At 38.5% G+C, this 25,423-nt stretch overlaps 1 protein-coding gene across 2 annotated transcripts; it reads right to left on the bottom strand.

The window, feature by feature from the left end:
• Positions 1–20,041: 20,041 nt before the first annotated feature.
• Positions 20,042–24,770, bottom strand: DRD1 (dopamine receptor D1). Of its 2 annotated transcripts, XM_043990325.1 has the most exons (3): positions 24,625–24,770; positions 23,546–23,834; positions 20,042–22,747 (listed from the first exon to the last, which is right to left on the bottom strand). In XM_043990325.1, exon 3 carries the CDS (start codon positions 21,980–21,982, stop codon positions 20,639–20,641), a length of 1,344 nt encoding a protein of 447 aa, XP_043846260.1. In that variant the 5' UTR covers positions 21,983–22,747; positions 23,546–23,834; positions 24,625–24,770; the 3' UTR covers positions 20,042–20,638. The 2 variants fall into 2 exon arrangements, with proteins under 2 accessions (XP_043846260.1, XP_043846261.1); XM_043990326.1 differs by lacking the exons at positions 23,546–23,834; positions 24,625–24,770 and adding an exon at positions 23,246–23,486.
• Between the last annotated feature and the right edge of the window lie 653 nt (positions 24,771–25,423).

Here is a 25,423-nt window from a genome sequence, read left to right on the forward strand (position 1 = left end):
ATACCAAATCAGACTGATAAAATCTCCCAGGGATGTCTGAATTTAATATAGTCACAGAGATGAACTAGATGGTTTCTAAGGTCCCTTCTAGCTCAAATTCCTATGAACCACAAAGTATATAGCCATTGTGACATCACATTGTACCCAAGGTCAGTAACATTTTTAGAACAAACCACGATGGAGTTGCCAATTCAACTCAGCAATCAGATGTTGAGCACTCCCTTCAGGTCTACAACCAAAGCTACAACTAAGGTGGAGTGACAAGAGCTTTGCCCCCTAGTGTTAAAATTTAGAAGATGCTGAGAGTGCTTGTATTGCTTTGGCAAACAGAAATAACTGAGCTTAGTGCCTGTTAGAAAAAATAAAACTAGAACCCACAAGGTAATTGTTTCTTCACCTTCTAACACCTTTTCTCATTCAGCTGCACCCCAAATGAGCTCTTCCCTAGACCAGCCCTCACTTTCTCCTTGTTGGGTACCAAGGTCTCTGCCCCACCTACATTCCTCCCCCTGCCCTCAAAATTCAATTTTCTAGTGTTTCTTCCCCATGAGGCCATGTGCTCACTATCCAAGTTCTCTCCTTACTGCAAACTAAATTTATACTTAAAAGTTGATTTATTGGGGCAGCTAGGTGGCACAATGGATAAAGCACTGGCCTTGGATTAAGGACAACCTGAGTTCAAATCTAGCCTTAGACACTTGACACTGAACTAGCTGTGTGACCCTGGGCAAGTCACTTAACCCTCATTGCCCTGCAAAAAAAAAAAAAGTTGATTTATTTTTATGTTGCTCTTCTACATACCAGAATTGTTAGACATTGTTTCCTTAATTGTTCATCTTTAATAAGAAGGACCAGAATTTTAGGAATAGCTCAAAGCATTGATCATCTTTTTATGTCAATTAATGTGCCTGTTGCTTTTAAACTAGAAATCACTGGCATCCAGAAATATATCTACCATCCTGCATTTATCTTATACAATAGTAATGGTTCTATAGGGAGATACTTAGAAATAAAATGCAAAGGTAGGTTTTGTCATGTGGGGACCAATTTTTAATTGGGGAGTGCTAGCTAAGCGGCTCGCTGCAATATTGGGACAAGGAAGGAGACTGGCAGCCTCCCTCAAAACAGAACAAGATTTATTTTAACAAGAATGAACTTAAAAAAAACTGTAAACAGGATCAGTAGGATGAAGGGAAAGGAAATAAAATGGGGAAAGGGAAATTATAATATCTGAAAAAATACCACCGCCCAGGAATCAGCTGAAAATACCCAGCAGAACGACTGTCACTCTCCAGCTTCCATCTAGAATGCCCAATTCTCCTCCCCCAAACCTAGAAACACCCCACACAGCCCCAGCCAATGGGATGGCCACTCTGACAGTCACATGACTGCCCTCACTAGGCTTCCAATCATTATAATTTTGGCAGGCCCATGTAGGCATCGGTGAGTGGTGATGACGTGAGGTGCCAGAGCCCTGGCAATGGCTACAACCAGTGGGTGGAGCACCGTGCAGTTTGCAGAGCCCCAGGCCAGCGCGGGCAGAGACATAAAAACCTCAAATAACAAATAATTCTTTACAGTCAGCAACCATTTTCCACTGCAATATCATGCCAAAACTTGCTTCTAGAATTTCCCTTCATATAACTGCCTAACTTTCTTCAGAACTCAAACTTCTTGTTCAAATTGCCCCCGACTACCACTGTCACATTCCAAAGTCTATACGCCATTACTAATCCATTCCTGACTAGTTCCTCCTACATTCTTTTTGTTAATGTTAAAAATGATTTCTCTTTTCACCTGTATAAGCTTTTTCTGCCTCCCACACTAATTCAGCTATATTTTTTTTAAATGAGCTCTTACTCTACTAATCAATTAGATCTTAAAATCCATGCAATTGAGAACCAACCCTGATTAAGAGGTCAGATTTGAACTGATCTAACCATTCTGGAGAGCAATTTGGAACTGTGCCCAAAGGGCTATAAAGCTGTACATACTCTTTGACCCAGCAATATCACTATTAGGTCTTTTTTCCCAAAGAGATCATAAAAAGGGGGAAAGGATACACATGTACAAAAATATTTATAGCTGCTCTTTTTGTGGTGGCAAGGAATTGGAAATTGAGAAAATGTCCATCAATTGGGGAATGGCTGAACAAGTTGTGGTATATGAATGTAATGGAATACTAGTGTGCTGTAAGAAATGATGAGCAAGCAGATTTCAGAGAAACCTGGAAGGACTTGCATGGACTGATGATGAGTGATATGAGCAGAACCAGGAGAACATTGTACACAGTATCAACAGCATCATGTGTTGATCAACTGTGATAGACTTGATTCTTCTCAGCAATACAATGATACAAGATAGTTCCAAAGGACTCATGATGGAAAATGCTCTCCAAATCCAGAACACACAAAAACAACTGTTGAATCTGGATGCAGATCAAACCATACTATTTCTATTGTTTTTTTTTGTTGTTTTTCCTTTTTGCTCTGATTCTTTTTTCATAATATGTCTAATGCAGAAATATGTTTATTGTGATTGTACATATATAATCTATATCAGATTACTTGCTGTCTTGGGGAGAGGGGGAGGGAGGGGAGAGAGAAAAATTTGAAACTAGAAATATTATAAAAACAAATGTTGAAAAATATCTCTAAATGTAACTGGAAAATAATAAAATACTTATATGGGGAAAAAAGAAACAATGAGCAGGCAGATTTCAGAGAAACCTGGAAGGACTTACATGAACTGTTGCTGAGTGAGATGAGCAGAACTAGGAGAACATTGTACATAGTATCAAAAACATCGTGTTTTGAACAACTGTGTTAGACTTGATTCTTCTCATCAATACAATAGTCCAAGATAATTCCAAAGGACTCATAATGGAAAATGCTCTCCAAATCCAGAAAAAAAAGAACTATGGAACCTAGATGCAAATTGAATGATACTATTTCTATTTTTTTTTTGTTTTTCTTTTTTGAGGTTTTTCCTTTTTGCTCTGATTTTTCTTACACAGCATGACTAACACAGAAATATGATTAATGTGATTGTACATATATAACTTATATCAGATTTCTTGCTGTCTTGTGGAGGGGTGAGGGAGGGAGAAAAATTTGAAACTAGATATCTCATAAAAACAAATGTTGAAAACTATCTCTACATGTAACTGGAAAATAATAAAATACTTTTATGAAAAAAAGAGGTCAGATTTGGTATCCTAACATAATTAAAGCAGAGAAGCTACATAGAATAGTGGATGGTAGAGAATCAGCCTTGGGTTCTAGTCCTAATTCTGGCATTTACTTATGTGTGTGACCTTGGGTGAGGCACAACCTCATGAAGGTCCAGGCAGCCCTCTCAGACTATAAATTGTAAAAGAGTTGTCTGATCTGAATTGAATTGAATCTGAATTGAAAAAGTATGTTCATCACCAGCAATTCCCTATGTCAATTTCATAGCATTATAAAATGTAAGTCCTGCAAGAGACCAAAGTTAATTTTCAGAATGAAAGTAAATGCAGTGTTGCAAAGAATATGAGACTTGCAGTTAGGAGAGACTTCCTCCATAATAAGGGCTTAATAAATGTTTTGTTGCTTGATTGGGCTCAAACCCTAGCCTGGCAATCAGCAGTTATGTGACCATGGGCCAAGCACTCCAGCTGCCCAAGCTTCATTTTAATCATTTGTAAAATGCGAATACCTTTCCTGAAGTGACTACCTTACAGATTTATCATCAAATTAGGGAATGTATGCACATTATCACATACATGATCATCATCATTGTCATTCTCAGTATTAGTGTTAATGTCAGAGCTGTATGGGACCTTAGAATATGAAACAAGGAATTTTTCAGTTAGAAGAGATCTCATGATGTAGAATTTCAGAGCCAGAAAGGATTTTAAAGTATGTGGACTTTTGGAACCTGAGAAGACAAGGGATGGAAGAAGCCCTATATCATAGTCAATTCTCAAGTCAACATTCACTTATTAAGGGCCTATTAAATGCCAGGCACTATGTTAAACAGTAGGGATAGAGACAAAGGAATACAGAGGGAGAGGGGGAAGAGAGAGAGAGAGAGAGAGAGAGAGAGAGAGAGAGAGAGAGAGAGAGAGAGATTAAAAATAGTCCCTGCTGTCAAGAAGCTCACATTGCAAAAGCTTGAAAAAACATTGAACATCAAAGACTGAAGAGAACTTAGAAAATGAGGTAGAATTTCAGACTTTTGTAAACCTTAAAAACCAGTTGTAGTTGTACTCTATACCACCTGCTATTTTTTAGATAGAGAGAAATTCATGGCAGAGTGAGGAACTCAAATCCTCTGGCACTAAGCCAACTTTTTTCTCCTACACCATGTTTTTATCATTGACAAAGTCCGATCAATAATATTTGAGTTTTTTCTACTGGACTAATGCTTTCATTGATGGAAAGAATTCAAGTTCACATCCTAGCTCACTTTACCACTATGAAGCTCAGAATCATCTATCTATAAACTGAGGGAATTGTTCCTTTCCAAGACTTTTTTCAACACTAAAGATTCCAGAATTCTATGATTCTACTGCCATGAGTGAATACTTGTTTTTCTCCAAGGCAGTTCATTTCTTCTCATTCTTTATTTTTAGAAATTTATCTTCCATGAATGGTACTGCATTTTTACCAATTCTTAATTAATAGAAAATGAGTTAATTGAGAATTTGTTTTTAATCAAGGATTTTTTACCATGGTCCTTCATTTCATAGTAACATAGACTTTCAGGGATGGACAGAATCTCAGGGGTCATCTAGTCAAATTGTATCAAACTGAAATAGAAACAATAGAAATGGGGGCTACTAAACTAGACATTGGCATCACTGTAGGGCTCATATGAATTTAGAAAACCTCATATTACTATTACATATTTTATTGTATTTTATTTATTTTGTCAAATATTTCCCAATTGTATTCTAAACTGTTCTGACCTGTGCTAAGGAGCGTTGTGGGCTGTATGCAGTTGGTGCATGAGCCACATTTTGTACCTCTAATCTACTCCAACTTCTTCCTCTATGAACATTACTTCTGTGCCATCTACCAAATAGTCAAACATTTTCTATGTGAAAATCTTCAGTGAGAAGGAATTCACCACATCAGAAGGCAAACTATTCCAGTTGGGAACACTTTTAAATATTAATAAATTTTATCATATATATTTTTAAAAATCTGCCTTGCCTGTTCCTCCTTTTCCTACCTTCTGAGGATAAGCAAAGTAGAGTTAATACTGTAATGAAAGAACAGCCCTTCAAGAATGTAGAGACCATATCACTTTGCCCCACCACTAGTTTCATATCAAGTCTTTTCTTTGCTAACTTAAACATTTCAAGAAGTCACATTACCTTCAACTGATGACTATGTGGCACAACTTTGAGTTGCCTCCCTATCCTAGTCACTCTCTCTTAGGTACACTGCAGCTTAGCAATTTCTATCCTAAAATGTGGGTCGGGAACTGAACACAATTGTCGGATATTATCTGAGTAGGGCAGGGAATAATAGGATTTTTACTTACTTTACTCTTGACACTTCATCAAGGATATGAAAAAATAGGTACAATAATACATTATTGGCAGAGTTGTAATTAGTTCAACCATTCTGGAGAACTATTTGGAACTATGCCCAAAGGACAATAAAACTGTGCATACCCTTTGATCTAGCAATAGCTCTACTAGGTCTATATGCCAAGGAGATCAAAGAAAAGGGGAAAGGACCTATATGTACAAAAATATACATAGCATCTCTTTTTGTGGTGACTAAATTGAAAATTGAGGGGATGTCCATCATTTGGGAAATGGATGAACAAATTGTGGTATACAATTGTGATGAAATACTATTGTGCTATAAGAAATGATGAGGAGGACAACTTCAGAAAAATCTGAGAAGACATGCATGAACCGATGCAAAATGAACTGAGAAGAACCAGGTAAATGCAGGACACAGAAACTACAATATTGTATTAATGATCAACTGTAATAGACTTGGCTATTCTGATCAGTAAAATAATCCAAGACATTTCCTTTTTTTTTGTGGGGCAATGAGGGTTAAGTGACTTGCTCAGGGTCTTACCACCAGTAAGTGTCAAGTATCTGAGGCCATATTTGAACACAGGTCCTCCTGAATCCAGGGACAATGCTTTATGCACCATGCCACCTAGCTGCCCGCTAGACACTTTATATTTATTTGTTTGTTTTTTTAATCCAAGACAATTCCAAGGAACCCACCATGAAAAATTTTATTTACTTCCAGAGAAAACCCTGATGGATTCAGTGCAAATTGAAGTACAGTTTCACACTTTATTTATTTCTCTTGGTTTTGGGGTTTTTTTGTTTGTTTGTTTTTGCAACATGGCTAATATGGAAATGTTTTGAATGATACCATATGCAAAACTGATATATTTCTTGACTTCTCAATAGGTGTGGGAGGGACAGCAAAGAGGGAGGTGATGGTTTTACTTTTGTCTTTTTAACAGGACCTAGGGTTACTTAGCAGATGCATAATTTAAAAAAAAAAAAACACCATACATTTGGTTTGCTGATGCCATAGTCAGAATAGTGCTACACAGTCACCAAATTTGACATAAGAATGATGTTTAAAATTGTTAGTTGTGTAGCTTTATGCAAATCATTTCCTTCTCCTGGGCTCAATTGCCTTGCCCATGAAGGTGAAGGCTCTGAGATCCAAGGTCCCTTATAAAAGATCTCAAAGAAATTGGTTTGTAAATGAAAGCTGATTTGACTCTCTCTAATTCTGATCCAAACATGTTTTTCTCTGAAGCCTGGATATCTAACTTGGCACTTTCACATCTTTTTTTTTCTGAAAAAGTTATTTTTAAACAGTATTTCTAGGGGCAGTTAGGTGGCGCAGTGGATAGAGCACCGGCCCTGGAGTCAGTAGTACCTGAGTTCAAATCCGGCCTCAGACACTTAACACTTACTAGCTGTGTGACCCTGGGGCAAGCCACTTAACCCCAATTGCCTCACTTAAAAAAAATATTAAAAAAACCCAGTATTTCTCCATGATGTATACAAGTACTGTCTTCAAGTAAAATATGGCCTACCTATGGAAGTGAAAAATATGTTATTATTTAAACAAAAATATATTCATATTTTCCAGTTCCTTTTTTACTTTTTTTATTTATTTTCTATTTATTCTGGATATAGCTTCCTTTGTATATATTTGTTTACATGTTTTCCTCAGTAGATTGGAAGCTTTCCTTGAAGGAAGGGACTATCTTTTGCCACTTTTTGTAGTCCCAGTGCTTAGCACAGTGACTGGAACACTGTGGGTGCTTTATAAAAACTTATTGGCATATTGGTTATTTTACCCAATATTTTAAAGGAAAGTCAATGAGGAAGGGAATAAATATACACATACATATAGATTATAGAGATAGAGATATTGCCTATGTGCCAGGCACCACGTTAAGCACTTTTTATAAATATTATTTTATTTGATCCTCACAGCAATCCTGAAAGGCAGATTATTATCTTCATTTGATTGTCTTCATTTTACATGGGAGGTAACTGAGGGAAACATGTTAATGATTTGCCCAGGGTCACAGAGCTAGTAATTGTCTAAGACTGGATTTGAACTCAGATCTTCAAGATTCCAGGCTCAGCTCTCTATCCACTGAGCCACCAACCTCTGTTTGGACAAAAATACTGCTTTGAATATGAATAGATTAATAGCAAACTTTTATTAAGCATCTGCTGTGTGTCAGGCACTGTGCTAGAAGTTGGGAGTACAAAAACAAAAACAAAAAAAGTAAAATACTAATAAAGTAAAAACCTTGTATTTTTTTTAAATCATTAAAAATAATGAGAATAGGGGCAGCTAGGTGGTACAGTGGATAGAGCACCAGCCCTGGATTCAGGAGGACCTGAGTTCAAATCCATCCTCAGACACTTGACACATACTAGCTGTGTGACCCTGGGCAAGTCACTTAACCCCAATTGCCTCACCATAAAAAAATGAGAATAAATATTAAGAAATGGTTAATAGAAAGAATAAAATTGACCCTCTGGAATATATTTTATGAGAATATGTTTGAAAACTCCATTTTAATGAGAAAAAAATTTTAAACATAAGATAATAAACATCAATCAACAGGAAACTATATTCAGGGATCTGAATATAGACTACACTTGAAAGATTTACCACAAATTATATCTTTATTATATAAATGCACATAGATATTTGTTGTTGCTAAGTCATTTTTCAGTCATTTCTGACTCACTGTGACCCCATTTGGATTTTTTTTGGCAGAGATACTAGAGTAGTTTGCCAGTTCCTTCTCTAAGCACACAGATATAGATGTATTTATATTCTAAATATTTATTTAGATTTTAAATGTAAGGCTTAAATATACAGGATATTTCTACTTAAATAAAATACACACTATATATAAAGGAAATACACACATATATACATACATATATTAATATACATATATAGTGTGTGTTTGTATATATTTATCTCTGTGAATAAGTGTATATGCTTTATTCAATCATATACACACAAAAGATGTCCCAAGTCTTAATGCAGTTTTAATCTTTCTTGTTTTAAGCTCTAAAAGTTTAAAACTATGCTGAGATTTGAGACTATCCTATACATATATGCACACGTAAGGTAGTGTGGTACAATAGATAAAGAGCTGGCCCCCAAGTCAGAAAGACATGAGTTCAGATCCTACTTCTGACATTTATTGGACAAGTCACTTAACCTCTCAATGTTCTGGTCAACTCTATAAGGCTAGAAGTTGCAGAGAAAGTATCAACCTGCACTGATAGAGGGAGTTTCCTCACCTGGAAATTTCCTATACCAATGAAATTACAGGTCCGGTCCCCATCTGTCTATTTCTCTGTGTGTATGTGTGTGTATGCATGTAGAAATAGATACAGATACAGATATTGATATAGATAACATAGACATATATATATATATAATATAAATCAAAAGCACAATATCTAAAACATACACACATATATGTATTTATATATATGTGTGTGTGTGTGTGTACATATATACTTAAAAGATATTTCTCAGTGAATAACAAGACTACTGACTGAACATGGATTTTATACAAATTCCAGTCTGAAGAAAGGAAGTACAACTTATAATTGGATCATCACAGTAATTTTAGATTATTTTCGTTGTAATTCACATGACATATTGTGGTGTCTTCAGTGTCTTCAAAGCCATGTATTTAGTCCTTTAAAAAATACCACATTTTAAAGGATCATAGGATTTCAATTTGGAAGGAACTTTAAAAATTGAGGGAAGGGGGAAAAAGCTGCTCTTGGGTCTGTATAGTGTATATAATTGTCTTGGTGATCCATTTAGCTTTTATCTCAGAGCAGTGGCTTGTTCATGGCCACACATAAAGGCAACTGTTTCATTTGACAGATGAGAAAATAGAGATTCAAAGAAGGGAATTCACTTGCCTTCCTAATCCCCACTTAGTGCTAATGTCTTCCCTTTGGTGATTGTCTCCAGTGTACCCAGTATCTATCTTGTTTGTACAGAATTATTTTTGTGTTGTATACCCCACTAGACTGTGAGCTCCTTGAGGGCAGGGAAGATCCTTTCCTTTCTTTGTACCCCTAGCACTTAGCACTGTGCTTGGCATATAGTAAAAGTTGAATAAGTACTTCTTCACTCAACTTGTCCCAGGTCACATTGGTAGTGTGTAGTATAGGAGTTTTTGAACCCTAGTTGACTCAAAATCCAGTGTTTTCCAGAAGACAACAATGCTTTTCTCTTAAAGCTACAACTCACTAAATCATGGTGCATGGTTAGCAGTCAAATACACCGTGAGTTTCTGTATTTGAGTGATTGATCACTGCTGAAAAGTGACATAACTTATTTTTACCTTTTCTGATCATTAGAGCTGGGTCCTTCAAATGAAGAGACAGTTAAGTAGCACAGCAGATAGAGTTCCAGACCTACAGTCGTGAAGACCTGAGTTTAAATCCAGCTTTAGACATTTGCTAATTATCTAACCCTGAGAAAATCACTTAACCCTGCTTCAGTTGCCTCAACTGCCTCAATTTCCTCATGTGTAAAATGAACTGGACAAGGAAATGGAAAACGACTCCAGTATCTTTGCCAAGGAAACCCAAAATGGGGTCATGAAGAGTAGGATACAACGGAAAAGACTGAACAACAACAACCTGCAAATAAACTAGAACAGTCACATTGATGACTCCAGTCTCATTTGGGGTGACACAGGACTTCCATATTCCTGCCCTACTGTTATTAGCAACATAGAATGCTCACAGCAGACCCATCATCTTGCACTAATGACCCTAAGTACAGGTTACAAGCAAGTCTGTAGCTACTTTACAAGCAAATTTGCCAGCTGTATCCCTTATTCTGCACCAAGAGAGCTTTGTCTAGCAGGACCTGAAGGGAAACATGCCTTCAAAAGATGAAGATTACATCTGTACAGAGTCAAAAACTTATACTGGCAGATTAATAGAAATTTCCCCTGTGGTGTTCATTTGCAGCTTAGTAGAAAATAAACAGCAGTGTGTTCATTAAATGTGTATCTTTCAGACTGAGCTGGTCATTATCATAATTACAGTCAACATGTCCACAAAGCCAAATTCATTTGACCTAAAAAATGCCATCTCAGAAAATTGCAGTGACTATTGGGGTGATCCAGGAACACATCTGCAACAACATTTTGCTCCATTAATTCTCTGAACTGTTTAAAAGATACCTATCTCTAAACATTAGAACAAAAAGACAGACCCAGTTCACTGTTAAAAGCTGCTCTGCCACTTTCTTCTGAACTGAAACTAAAGTTTCATAGGATTTCCAGCTGAAAGGGATCTTAGAGATATTCAACTTTAAACTCCACATTTACAAATATGGAAACAGAGATCCAGAGAAGAAATAATACTTGCTGAAGATCACAGGTAGTGATTGGCAGATCTGGGATATGGACCCAGGTTGTTTGACCCCCAAATGTAGTCCTTTTTCCACTATTATCCCTGCTATTCCTTCTCCTCCCCCTTACATCTAGCATCACCTTCCAACATCCACATAATCGCTAAAAGACAAATCTCACTGAGTTATTCTTCCTGCTCAAAAACTTTCAGTGGCACCCTATTGTCTCTAGGACAAAACAAAAACCCCTTTACAAGTCTTCCATGCTGCCTTTTTAGACATTTTATTACTCTGCCTCATATATGCTATGTTCTGATCAAAGCATTCTATTTGCTATTTTCTGAAAGCCACATACCAACTACTACCTCCATTTATTTACCTTTTTCTTTGTCCTTCATGCCTGGAATACATTCATTCCTCTCTCCCTTCTGCCTCTTAGAATCTCTGGATTCCTTCAAGGCTCAACTTGTCTGCCACTTTTAACAGAAAATATTTCCTGAATTTTAAAGGACTCCTCCTACACATGCCATGTATATGCTTACCCTCTCACATGTTGCATGTGCCTCAGTAGATTATAAACTCCTTGAAAGCAGGATCTATTTATAATTTTGTCTTTGCATTTGTAGCCCCAGTGCAGTGCCTCGGGTATACTGACTCTTAGAGAATAAATATTTTCAAATTGTATTCTTTGTGACCCCATCTGGGGTTTTCTTGGAGAAGATACTGGGGAGGTTTGCCATTTCCTTGTCCAGTCATTTTACAGATAAGGAACCTGAGGCAAGCAGGGTTAAGTGACTGACCCAGGGTCACATATATAGTGTCTGAGACTGGATTTGAACTCAGATCTTCTTGATTCTCAGCGTGGCACTCTATCCACTGTGCCACCTAGCTACTCTTTTTTTTGTTTTGTTTTGTTTTTTTGGTTTTTGGTGGGGCAATGGGGATTAAATGACTTGCCCAGGGTCACACAGCTAGTAATTGTCAAGTGTCTGAGGTCGGATTTGAACTCAGGTACTCCTGAATCCAGGGCCGGTGCTTATCCACTGCGCCACCTAGCCACCCCCCACCTAGCTACTCTTAATTAATGCCAGAGAAATCTTCAAATACTTTTGGAAAGAAGATAGTCTGTAAAGCACTTTCAAAATTTTAAGGTGCTATACAATTATTTTAACACAGAAAGCTGATTTTAAGACAGATAAGAGCAACACATAAATGGATTTTTGCACTTGTATAAATCAAGATTTCCAGTAAATTCATGAGACATTATAGCAAACAAAGCAAATGAATGCACATCTCTTCACTGGTGATTAGCTAGTTATCCACATGAGCTGAAACAGGGTTCTGCCAGAATGTTAAGAATACATGAGATTAGTCAATTGGATGTTGCCTCCCTGGACATTGAGATTTGTTATAAATTTTGTAATTTGCAAAATGGGTTCCTCACTATAATCCAGTGAGTTGAGAAGTACAAGTATTATTATGTCCATTTTTGAATGAATAAAGTAAGATTCAAAGAAGTGAAATTACTTGCCAAAAGTCATAGAGCATGTGAAAGTTCGAATGCAAAATCATGCCTTCCAATTCCAAAAGCAGTGAGTGCTCTTTGCCTATTAGGGAATGCTTCTTCTCAAAGAAAGATCACAGACTTAGAGCTAGACTTAGAAGCCATCTAATCCATCAACTTCACTCTAGAGTGATGAAATCGAGGCCCATGGAAATTAAGTGATTTTCCCTAGATCACATAGGTGACTGAACCACAGATCTGAACCCAAATCTTTTACCAAACCCATAATCATGCCCCCTTCTATATATAAGTTGAAGGTACACAACATGCCTCATACACCAAAACTGTCTCATTTTTAGATAAACACGTTCTGAACAAATCTGTAAAAACATTGAGAAAAATTCAAAATGTTACTTTTTTCTCCAACTCCACTCAAGCCCCTGAAACCCCTTAACCCCACCCCCCCACACCCAAAAAAAGACTTAGAATAATAATATGTGCCTTCAAGTATTTGAAAGGCTGGCAAAGGGGATGGAGGGGCAGGCTTATTCTGCCTGGGGCAGAAGCAAGTAGTGGCTATGGAAAAACAGATTTCTGTCCAATGTTAGAAAGTTTACCTTACAATGAGAATTGTTTCAGAGTGGAATGGGTTGCCCTTGGAGGTAGTGAGTCCCCTGTCACTGGAGGCTTCTCCAATAAAGATGCAACAGTCTCTTTTCAAGTATAGGATAGAAGGTATTACTGTTCAGGTTTGGACCAGATGACATCTGATTTCTATTCCAGCTCAGAGATTCTGAAATTTGACCAAGATTCTCACTTGCCCAAGCTCTGTTCTTAGAACCTGAGTGTTTTAGAAGTCTTTTCTTTTTTTTCAGGGCAATGAGTGTTAAGTGACTTGCCCAGGGTCACAGAGCTAGTAAATGTCAAGTGTCTGAGGCTGGATTTGAACTCAGGTCCTCCTGAATCCAAGGTCGGTGCTTTATCCATTGCACCACCTAGCTGCCCTCTTAGGAGTCTTTTCTAATGGGCTAATTATTTTGTATGCTTTGCATGTAACAAATACAGATACTTTCATATTTTCAAATAGTTAAGTCTACTTAAAAATGAGTCACTTCCTACATACATGTGCTATAATATTACACAGACCAGGCAAACCCCAGAATGTCTTCACATACTCCCAACTGCCCTAAGATTTCATGGCAAGATCAAGAGCAATATCAAAGGTCGAAAGTATTTATCAAAGCACAAGAGAGCACTGGGCCACATGGGTCCTGACACTCCCGGAAATATAAAACTCAAAAAATATTTGACTCCTTCCAACAAACTGCCCTTTTCCTCCAACAGTTTTTTTAACAACAAAGAGATATGGAGAATTGAGGCAACAATAAAGCGAATTCTGGACAAAATGTATTCTTTTTGGCTGTAGTAGATCTTTCTCTCAACTGGAATCACAGAACATTAGAGCTGCAAGGAATCTGAGGGATCCAGCTGATCAAGTCACAAGGGTTACAGAAGTAAGGTGCCTTTGCCGTGATGTAAGAGGTTCAGCAACTCACAAGTGACCAATAGCTAGACGATGGGGTGATGGCCTTCATTATGGCCATCCCAACTCGCTGTGTACCTGTGCCCCTCATCTCCATGTGCTTCACGAGGATTCTGAGAAGATAATGGTGTAGCAAATTTCAAATCAGCATTTCATAGAAAATCAGGGTGAATCAAAGATGAATGAATCTTTAAGGTAAGTATCTAAGTAATCCAAGACCATAGGTAACTTTTTCCCAAGTCATCTAGAACAGTGGTGTCAAACTCAGATTGAAACAGGGACAATTAATCTGTACTTAATGATCCCTATGGGCACCATATTGACTTCATTTCAAGATATAATGCTATCTATGTTTTGTTGTATATTTTTTATTTTGTTAAATATTTCCCAATTACATTTTTGGGGGTGGGATAATAAGGGTTAAATGACTTGCCCAGGGTTAAGTGTTTGAGGTTGGATTTGAACTCAGGTCCTCCTGAATACAGGGCCAGTGATTTCTCCACTGTGCCTCCTAGCTGCCCCCCTTAATTTCTTTTCTTTTCTTTTTTTTTGGTCCCAAATACATTTTAAAGTGGCTCAAGCCATAGAGAGTATCATGGTCAGAAAGTCTAATACCTCTGAGCTAGTCATAGGTAATTCTCAATCATCTACTAGTTTGAAGGGGAGAATGCAAAGCAATGTATAATATATATAACACATATGTTATTTTGGACTTTAGGAAGGAAGGTGGAGGACTACAGAAGCAGAATGTTTCATGCATTGACAGAAATAGTCACTGTATTGGTTGGCTTTCTTTAACTGATTTTCTTCTTTCATGGGAGGATACAGTACTAAAAGAAAAAAGAAGTTATACAGAAATGACTACTGTAACACATACATACATATGTGTGCACACACAGCTAAAACATCTTTGAATTGGACTAGTTTTTGAAGGGTGGAATGAATATATGTATGTACATGTGGCTGCAGCAAATTCCTCTTCCTAATTTTATTTTTAATTAGGCTACTACTACTATTATTATTATTATTCCTTGGGTACAGATCAACTACCGGATAGCAACAGATGAAATCATGCCTAAAATTAAAATCTCATTAAAATGGCCAATCACAGTTCCAGGAAGAAAAAGTGCTATACTCTTTCTTTCACTCATTAGAGAGGTGGGAACTACAGAGGTAAGATATTTATGGTGTCAGATGCAGTAACTATGTGGGTCCATCTTGTTTAATATTTTTCTTCTTTTAAAGGAAGGATTCAACATATGTTTATGTTAAGTGTGAAAGGATTATATTTGGAAATGGCTGTAGCACCAAAGACAAAATGTATTTCTAAAAGACTAACAAAAAATCAAAAGAAATTACTTGAATGCCAATAGATTAATGTAGGCTTTTCCACTTACTTGATGTGTGTTCTTGGGTACCTTAACCTCTCAGTCTTAGTCACCTTATCTCTAAATGAGGATAATTATAGCTACTGTATTATGACAATATTAGCTACTTCACATATATTGTATCCCAAAAGATTTAAAAGCAATCTTAAGCTATTGAAAGCTTAAAATGGCACTAAGACTTTTGGAACATCTTGCATAAAACCTAAAGTTTGTTATTGAAAATTAAAATATAACCAGTCAGCAAGTATTTAGTAAGCCCTACTATGTACCACATAAAGGATATCAAGTACCTTGCAAACCTGAAGTGCTATAAATGTCGATTGTTGTTTTTGCTATGGAGTCTTCCAGAAGGAGACCTGGGCTACAAAAATTATAGGAGAATTCTATCATTCTCAAGATACAAATGGGAAAACTTAAAGTGAAGCAGTTAAATAAATGACTTACTGGAGCCAACTGTAACCTCACTCTCCTAGCTGATTGTTAAATTTTCTTTGTGAACATTTACACCTCAGATTAGGGTTTTGTTTATTGTTTTGTTGATTTCTAGATGTAAGAAAGTTTTAATAATGCAGATTAGGCTTAAAAGTGAGTGTCTGTTGTTTGTTTGTTTTTTTCTATTGAGCCTGGTTCTTAAATATTTACCAGCATGCCCCAGTATTGTTCTATACATATTGATTAAGCTGAGCAGGAATACAGAAGACTTGGGGAATGAAGTCATCATCAGATTGAAGGCTTACTGACGGAAGGCTAATAATAATAACAATAGTAATCAGCTAATATAATAATGCTAACAAAATCACATTTACATAGCACTTTAAAGTTTGGAGAGTGTCTTACTTGCATGTCCTCATTTGAGCCTCAGACCACCTTTGCTTACATCCCTGGGAAAAGTCAGTCACAGGACCATAATTAAAACTCAGATGTCCTGAATCCCAAGCTTCTTGCTTCCATCAATTCTACACAGACTCCTGTCATTTTAGCCACCAATTTATAGCTTCTCCTCTGTTTCATTATAAGAAAGGGGAAAAAAGAACCTTTCAGAAAGGTGGGAGAAAGCCTTTCTCAAATTAAATGTCTATATTAGTAAAGTGTTTTACTTAGACTTAGCATTAATGAGGCAGAGCAATGAATAGTTAAAGGTTAAATGAAAGTCATGCTATAATTTTGATTTTAGGGCTGAAAATGAAGTTCTTTGGAAGCTCCTTTCAGTAAAATTAACGTGTACTAAAATGCATTTTATCTATCAATCCAACATGCCAAGAAAGAAAATTATAATCTCTGATATTGTGTTGAATCCTACAATTGTTTGATGTAATTTCTAGGTATGTCATTTACTTTGTGCTCTTTCACCAAAGTAAATCACTTAGCTGGGTCTGTAATTTCAGCATGAAAAGGGTTGAGTATTTTTTTTTACTTCATTTTCTCAATTGGTAAATTACATCACTTAAAGCATCTTAGTTGCCACAGTATGAAACTTTACATTGAGAAAGAAAACTTGGCTTCAGTACAGCAAAGTTTTCAGGAAAAGAAATATGGCTAAAAGGAAAGCCATGATGCATTCTGGGTGCTAACTGCAGATATGTTTATTCTCTAGTGCCCAGGAAGACAAATGGGGAATTTGAAAAGACACCATCTGCTGTGTGATGTTCAGAATGGTAGACTTAATCCTCTGCAGGCTAGCCCAGTCTCAATTTCACCTGCTGGTCAGTCACCACAATTCCTAGGGCGGAGGGGGGGGGGGTTGATTTCTTAGCAAGATCAGGCATTTTCAGTGGCACCAAGGGACCTTTCCTAGCAGGGAGCACTTGATAAGTCCAGTAGCGTGATTCATGCATTCTTTCAAATAAAATAAAATTTTTAAAATCCTGTAACCAGCTATGAATGTATTTTATTATATCTCAGAATAATAGAATGTTTAAGCTAAAAAAGGAAGTTTAGAGTACAGAACATAGAATATTAGACCTCTGCTTCATCTAATCTAACTGGCTCAGTAAATCACTTCCACATTTTGAACCTCAGTTTCCTCACTTGTTAAATTAGAACAATACCTGTGCTGCTTGATCCATAAAGTTCCTGGGAGGAACTACTCTAACTCCATCCATTAGCATTTTCAAGGGAAAATTAGAGTGACTTCTTTCAAAAATTACTATCATTTGTTTACACTATATATATATATATATATATATATATATATATATATATATATATATATATATATATATATATATATATATATATATATATATATATATATATCTTGTATGTACAAAGTTCTTTATATGTTGTCTCCTCATTAGAATTCTTGTTTCTTGAGGGCAGAAATTGTGTTTTGGTTTGGGGTTTTTTGGTTTGGTTTGGTTTGGTTACATCACCACTGTTTAGCACCGTGCTTTGAACTGACAGAGAAGAGAAGTAACCAGAGATTAAAAGGAGAGCTACAAATGCAACTCAGGTTTCCTGGCTCCAAGTCCATACACTACACAATGCTACCTACCTTGCACAATAGATCTCAACACCAAACAGCCATGCTCTGAATAGTTATTAGCTATTTGATTTAAAAAAATACACTGTACCCATGTAAGTAGTATTAGACAGTAATTTGCTTAAAAGCAGAGACTAGGTTGTCTTTTATCTCTGCACCTCCAGAACAATCATAGACCCCTACATGTTGTATACAGGTCTGAGGATCAGTGATCTACAGCTGGAAGGTACATCAAATATCATTTCATACACCCCCTTCATTTTACAGATGAGGACATTAAGGTTAAGTGGCTTGCCCAAGGTTACCATAGTAGTAAACTGGGTTTGAACCCAGGTTCTCTGACTTCCAAGCCAATGCTTTTTTCTCTATTGTAACACACTCTTCTTTAATAAAATCCTTGGTGAAATTAATTGGGTTTAAAATAGAAAACAGCCCTTAATAACCTTTAAAGTCCATGCAATCATAACCAGAATCCAAAAGAATGTTCCTTTTCGAATGTTCTTAAACTCAAAAGAATGTTCCTTTTCAAAGCTGCAAAATGAAAGCAAGATTAAGATGCCTAAAGTTGAAAGCATAGAGATATTTTTGAAATCACACTTTTTTTGCTTCTGAACATCCTTATGTGTTTAACGATAGCATAGCATCTAACAGAAGACATTTCCATTTTAAAAACCCCATGTACTTAACAAAACAATAACTCTGATTCCTCTATTCCCTTAGAGTTTACAAAAAAGTACCTTTCTTACAACAACCCTGTATACAATGAAGGAACTTTAAGAAGTATGTACCCATTTTACATATGAGGACTCTAAGACTCAAAGAACTTAAAAGTTCCCTTCCTAGAGTCACATAAGTAAATGACAATGCTGGAATGGAATCAAATCCAATCTACCTCTAAATCCAGTGCCCTTCCCATACACCAGGCTCAAATGTGACCATCATATTTTTTTTCCTCCTGATGTCTAAAACTGAAAGACCCCAAGCTCTTGAGAGATGTAATGTAAATGCTTCTGTTTCCATTTGTGTCCACAAAATAATTTTATTATATGTATGAAAGCATACAAGCAAAAAAAAAAAAAAAACCTTAGGAAAACATTCACGATACATATATAACACAGACCTGATGCAGGATATATTCTTTCAGTAAATGTTTACTTTCCCCCTCCCTCAGTACTCCATTAAGCAGTTTCTCCCAAAGATGCAGTCAAGAGTTTATGAACTGAGTTCCTCTCTTGGAGCACACAGGATTACTCCATCAGCTGGTTGTTGCTGCAAATGGGATCCTCTTTATGGTGCAGAGATAACGAAAGAGGCAGGAACTTGCTCAAAGTACAGTGGAAGTATCTGTAGCCACAAAAGAAATCCCGATGACTCTTCACTGCTGGCAACACTTCTGAAAATAATGGGGATCCTTGTCCAACCCCTCCAGAAACATCTTAATCAGAGATGGTAATGAGGCACTGCTATTTGTTCAATGGACTATTAACTTGATAAAACTGAAAAATGACTTGATTCTTGATTCAAAAGTAAAGCAGGAAAGTAGCCTGTGTGTGAAAGGAATATGAACTTTGTAAAGAAGCAGAACACATAGTATGCTCTGTACCTATTGGTGTTGCTGTAAATATACAGGTGGTACGTAACAAGACTTATTATAGTCACTATGCATTTCAATCAGCAGTCATTGGTTTTGTTCAGTAGGAAAAAAAAAACACTTGAAATAAGAAAAGACTGAAAAGCCAAGTATTTTACATAAATACAAAGCGTCTGATGCTTCTGGTTGCCAGGGGCTAAGATCTCAATTTCGAAGCATGATTTCTCTTAAGTTGGTTTTCCTATGGAAGGTATTTACAAAGCTGCAGACTGTTTTCTTAACAAGAATGTGTAATGGGAAAGTAATAAAAAGAATAGCAGCAATCCATTGTGTTTTTAAATCCTTGTTAAGAAAAAAAAAAACGGAGCTGTCATTTTTTCCTTGTCTGCTCTGATCTTATATTGATCTCTGATGATTTCAGAAGAAATATCACAGTTCAACATTATTCACTCTTAGCTTTTGCTGTAATCTTGAAGTATACACAAGCAAGTTTACTTCAACTCTGTGTGTTTTTCAACAGTTTCATTACCAGCTGACACTAAAATTCTGACCAGTCAAACAATAAAAAAATTATATTCATGAGGTCTCAGAGATCTCCCATCAGATACTTTTAAATAAGATAAATTGGTTTTAACATGTTAAAAATAGCCATTTAAAACAATAAATAAATAAAACCAGTATTAACAAAGCATCTCCCAAACTTATAAATACTCATTCTTACTATAAGGCTCATTTTTTTTCCAGAAATAATTTACAAAGGCATTTACCTAACTTTACAATCTGAAAATTTGATTTGAAACATGTTAGCACCTATTTATACATGGTAAACTCGACGCTTTTGTTTCTTTCTGGGAGTGATTTTTTTTTTTAGGTGTCACTGTTAATTCTCGATTTCTTGCCCTATTTTCAGTCACTAAGATAGAAACTAGTTTCTATAAATAATTATAGAACTGATGAGGTGTTCCTTGTCTTAAACCTTTACTTGGGTCTCTGTTTCATTCGGTATGAAGAATACAGAAATACATACAAATCAAAAGTGTACTGGGCTGGGTTATAAAACAAAGTTGTATGCTGAGTAGAAGCAGCAGTTAGCTCTTTTGTGAGCATGGAACCTCACCATAGCTTAGTTTCTCAACAACAACAAACAAAAGGGAATCTTGTAAGGTTTTTGTTTTTGTTTCAACTAGCATATTTTGCAGGATTCATCTTACGGTTCAGGTCTTGTGCTGTCCATTCTGTGTGATGGGGCTAATCTTTTCCAAAGATACATCAACTTCATAATCCAAAATGACAGATAAAGCTGGAGAGGTTTTCTCCAATGGTTTTGATCCTCCACCTTCTTCCTTCTTTGAGTCTCGAGGAGAGGTAACAGCTTGTGGAATCAGGTAAACCAGATTACACTCCTTGGAAATGGACCCTCTGGGCTCGTGATGGCTTGAAAACACAGCCCCATTATTGTTGATGCTAACTGTCTCTATTGCATTGTTACCAGTGGGGCAGAGTCTGTAGCATCCTAAGAGAGTAGAAAATGCCTTGCGAAAGTCAGCATTAAAGGCATAAATGATGGGGTTCAGCGAGGAATTTGCCCATCCAAACCACATAAAAACATCAAAAGTAATAGAATCAATACAGAAGGGTTTTGCTTCTCCAGAAGGCAAATCAGGTTCACAGAAGGGGACCATGCAGTTCAATATGAAAAAAGGTAGCCAGCAGCACACAAACACTCCCATGATCACAGACAGAGTCTTTAAGACTTTGGTTTCTCTCTTGAAGGACATCTTGAAGGAACTCTCTGGCTGGGAACACTCCACATTAGTCCCATTCCCAGTGGTGTTCTGGCAGTTCTTGGCATGCACAGCTGCTCTCTCCAGAGCTGAGATTCGTCGGATTTGCTTCTGTGCAATCCTGTAGATCCTTGTGTATGTGACTACCATGATGGCCACTGGAATGTAAAAGCTAATGAGAGAAGAAGAAATGGCATATGTTCTGCTCAGGCTAGAGTCACAGTTGTCCATTGTCTCACCTTGGGAGCTAACATTCACATCTGGTGAGCTCAGGGGTCTGGCCTTGTGCCAATTCAGCTGCACTGGAATGAAGGAAATCAACACAGACAAAGTCCAAGCAACACTGATCAAGATGAAGGCTGCCTTGGGGGTCATCTTTCTCTCATAGCGAAAGGGACTGGAGATAGCCCAGTATCTATCAACACTGATGACACAGAGGTTTAGAATGGAGGCTGTGGAACACATGATATCAAATGCCACCCAGATACTGCAAAAGGAGCCAAAGGGCCAGAAACCCGCAATCTCTGCAACAGCTTTCCAGGGCATGACCAAGACAGCTACTAAGAGGTCAGAAACAGCCAAGGAGATGACAAAGAAATTGGTCACCTTGGACCTTAAGTGGCGGAACCTGATGACAGCTGCACACACCAATGTGTTTCCCAAAAGTGTAGACAAGATCAACAGTGAGAGGAAGCAGGCAGTAAGGATGCGGAAGGAGAAGTCCCTTTCCACTACCAGTCCTCCTCTGTCCATAGTTGTGTCATTCAAGGTCATTATGTCTCCTCAGGGAAAAATCTATTGTGTGTTTCTGTGTGTTCTCAAACCCTTCTCCTTACAGGGGTTACTCAACCATCAGTCCTTTGTAAATTACTCACCAAGCAGATCCAGAGCTTCTGTTGCAATCTCTTCACCTTTAAATGGATGTCTATATTCCAATAATAATTGGCAGCTAGTTTTTGGATAGGTATTTATAACTTACAACCCAAGTCACAAAATCTAAGGACTAGAGCTGTAAGGGACCTTCAAGTTCATTTATTACAATTCCCTGATTGTAAAAATGAAGAAACTGAGATTCAGATGTGACTTGCAATAAATCCTAGAATTAGGAGTTGAACCCAGGTCCCACAATAGTGCTAGTAAAGTTACCTTGGCATCTTACAGTTTGCTGATGATTTCCATTTTCCGATTCCAGTAGGAGCCTTTCCAGAGTTTGGCTGGGCCCTTATGCATCCCTCCCTGTGTCTCCTCCACAGAGAGATACCCACCACACAGGAGAGATTGTCACCTGAATATCCTATGGACAAAGGTCAATCTAGGAATCTAGTGTCCATTCCTCAGCCTCATCAGTCCCACTGAAGCCTGTCACATTAAGTGGCATTAGATTTCTAATATATTTTCCCAACATCCACATCAAGAAGTGCTCCTTCGTTTGATGTTTGACATCCTCCATATGACCTCCTGGAAGGATGCCTGATGTTCTGTCCCTGGATTGGGAGAGCCCCTGACGTTTTTTGCTGGCTAAATTCAGTTTTCTTAGCCCTAGAAACAAATCAAACAAAAGTATTTTGTGTTAAGGACTTTCTTAACAATGATGTTTTTAGTCTTTCCAGGAATTAAACTAAATCAAATCTATGACTCCTTCTTTGAAATAGCTGGATGTTCTAGCTCTGAGAACCCGTTAATCTAAGACTCCCTCAGCTGAAAAAGCAGAGTCTGTCTCCTGGCTAGTAGCTTCAGATCTAATCCCAAACACAAACAGGGGTTAATCAAAGACTTTGAGGGCCTGTGTCTGATAGATGGAAATTGAGAAGAGAAAGAGCCAGGTCAATTCCATCGTCCAAATTCAATGAAGAGGCGTGGGAATTCCTTTTGTTGCCCAGTTGACCCTCAAACAGACCTCTGAGTCTGACGTTAGGAACCAAGAAGCAGGAGCGGGTGAGTTGTGGGCAGTACAGAAACCTTTCTCCCTTCCCAGTTCCCACCCAGCCTGGAAGTCCTCAGATTTTAGAAGAAGAGTCCCAGGGTTGCAAGGCTTACCGATGAATCAGGAGGTGCTTTGTATGTTCCCCTCGAGACAGAGCCTAGGGAGCTGGACCTCCACCAAGTGAAGAACTATTATCCCAGGCTCTGGGGTTTCTTCATCCCGAGAGGGAATCAAGGGAAGGTTCCCCAGAGACTACGAAATGAGGCGTCAGCCTCCCCCCACACATACACACACCACCAACAACACCACCCCTCCCCGCGCACACACAGTTTTTATTTTTCCTTCCTTCCCTTCAGCCCCCTTAGTCCTGATAATAAAAAACAAAGCTGTCGGGAGGGACTCTCGACTCAAACCTTGGCTGCTCGCGGTTGTCAAGTCGCCCTGAGCTTTTGGTCCAAGCCTGACCTCCCTCAGCTCCTGGGTGCCTGGTTCCCTCGAAGACTGGTCAGAGGACGGCGGGGAGTCTCTGGGGCAGGGAAGCTCTTCCCGCCCCCTCCCTGGAACCGGGTCACATCTGGGCCCCCTCAAGATGCTCTTCAGGCTGGCCCAGACTCCAACCCAGGAATCAGGAGCCTCCACCTTCCTCCTGCATCACTACTCCAGTCTGGGGGCCACGGTGCTTTCCGCAGCACTCCAGGCTTCCTGAGAACGACCAGGAGGTAAAGACATGGGACCTGGCTTCTGACGGGTTCTACCCATACCCCCACCCTCCACCCCCGGTACCTTCCCCAAGGGCCACATCCCACGGAGGGCGGATTCCCGGGCCCTCCTTCTCCCCTCCCCTTCCCGTTCTCCAACCCCCTCCTTTTCCTCTGACTCGGGACTTGGCTTCCTTGGGCAAAAAGAAGGGCATCTGGGAAACTTCTCAACTTAATTTCGAGCCCTCTTCCTCAAGGCATACACACGGACCCCAGCCGGGCCCTAGCTGGGGCATTTACGCCACATTGTCAACTTTGAGACTGGGAAAGCCTTTCAGGGCTGGACTTTTTGGTGCGACAGTCACATCGGGCAGGACCCTTGGGATCACACAAAGATACAAAACCACCCATTCCAAGGAGCACAGAATCCACCGAATTAAAATCATCATGCTAGTGTTGGACAGTGTTAAGGAAAATGCACGCGCGCGCGCGCACATACACACACACACACACACACACACACACACACACACACACACATACACACACTCCATACGTGTACTTATAGGCACGCCTAAACACTCACCCATCCCTCCAAAAACATCTTTCCCGTGCCGGCACAACCCCACCGGCAACAGGACACAAAGTCAACCAAACACAAATAGGCTTAGTATAGTGCCCTGTCACCCTGCGCCCAGCCAGCGACCAACAAAGAGCATGGGTACACCAGCCCACTCAGAACTGGGACTAAGACTGGCTCTTTGAGAGTCCCTAGGGAGTGGTTGTTCACAAACCTTTGCGAAGTTGGGTTCACACTCTGGGCAGCAAAGGCTGGACGTGCTGCGGGACCTGGCCAAGTGGTACTCGCTTCATCTTCGCCTGGTGATCTGCTTTTCCCGGGATGCAGTCCACGCGGGCACTGCCTTTACCATCGAGCTTAACTTCCAAGCGCCGTCGTGGTACGTAAGGATTTGGCGCCCTCTTGTGACTTATACTGTTGTTAAGCTTCCTAGGCAATTGACAGACCAAACCCAGCTAGGGAGACAGATGATGCTTGAGGATGAGAAAAGGCTTGGCTGTGGGTGCGTGGGTGTTGGGGAGGAAAGGTCACAAAATCACAAAAACACAGAATGTCAGAGTTTGAAAGAATCTCAAAGGCCATGTAGACTTACCAAAACAAGAATCCCCATTCGATAGCATAAGACATACAACTCATCCATCCAGTGCTTGAATACTCCCAATGATGGGGGGACTCACCACTTCATAAAGCAGCATCTTCAGATTTCGTGCTGGAAGGGAATTTGGAGATAATCCATTCCGGCCTTTTCGGTTTACAGATGAAGAAAATAAGAGCCACAGAGGTGAAATACCACCTAACAAGTCACAAAAAAAATAAATAACAACTTTGGGATTGGGGGTTCTTTGACCCCCAAACTCAGTTCATTTGCCACTAAACTGTATTTCCTAATAGGTTCTAAGTCAGCTGGGGAATGATTAAGGAATTCTCTGCCTCATGTGACATGATCCATAGGTTTTATTATTGTTGTTATTGTTGTTATAACAAAGGAAGATTCACTTATTTTCCACAGTAAC

The sequence above is a fragment of the Dromiciops gliroides genome, chromosome 2 (assembly GCF_019393635.1).
Source record: "Dromiciops gliroides isolate mDroGli1 chromosome 2, mDroGli1.pri, whole genome shotgun sequence".
Classification (NCBI taxonomy): domain Eukaryota; kingdom Metazoa; phylum Chordata; class Mammalia; order Microbiotheria; family Microbiotheriidae; genus Dromiciops; species Dromiciops gliroides.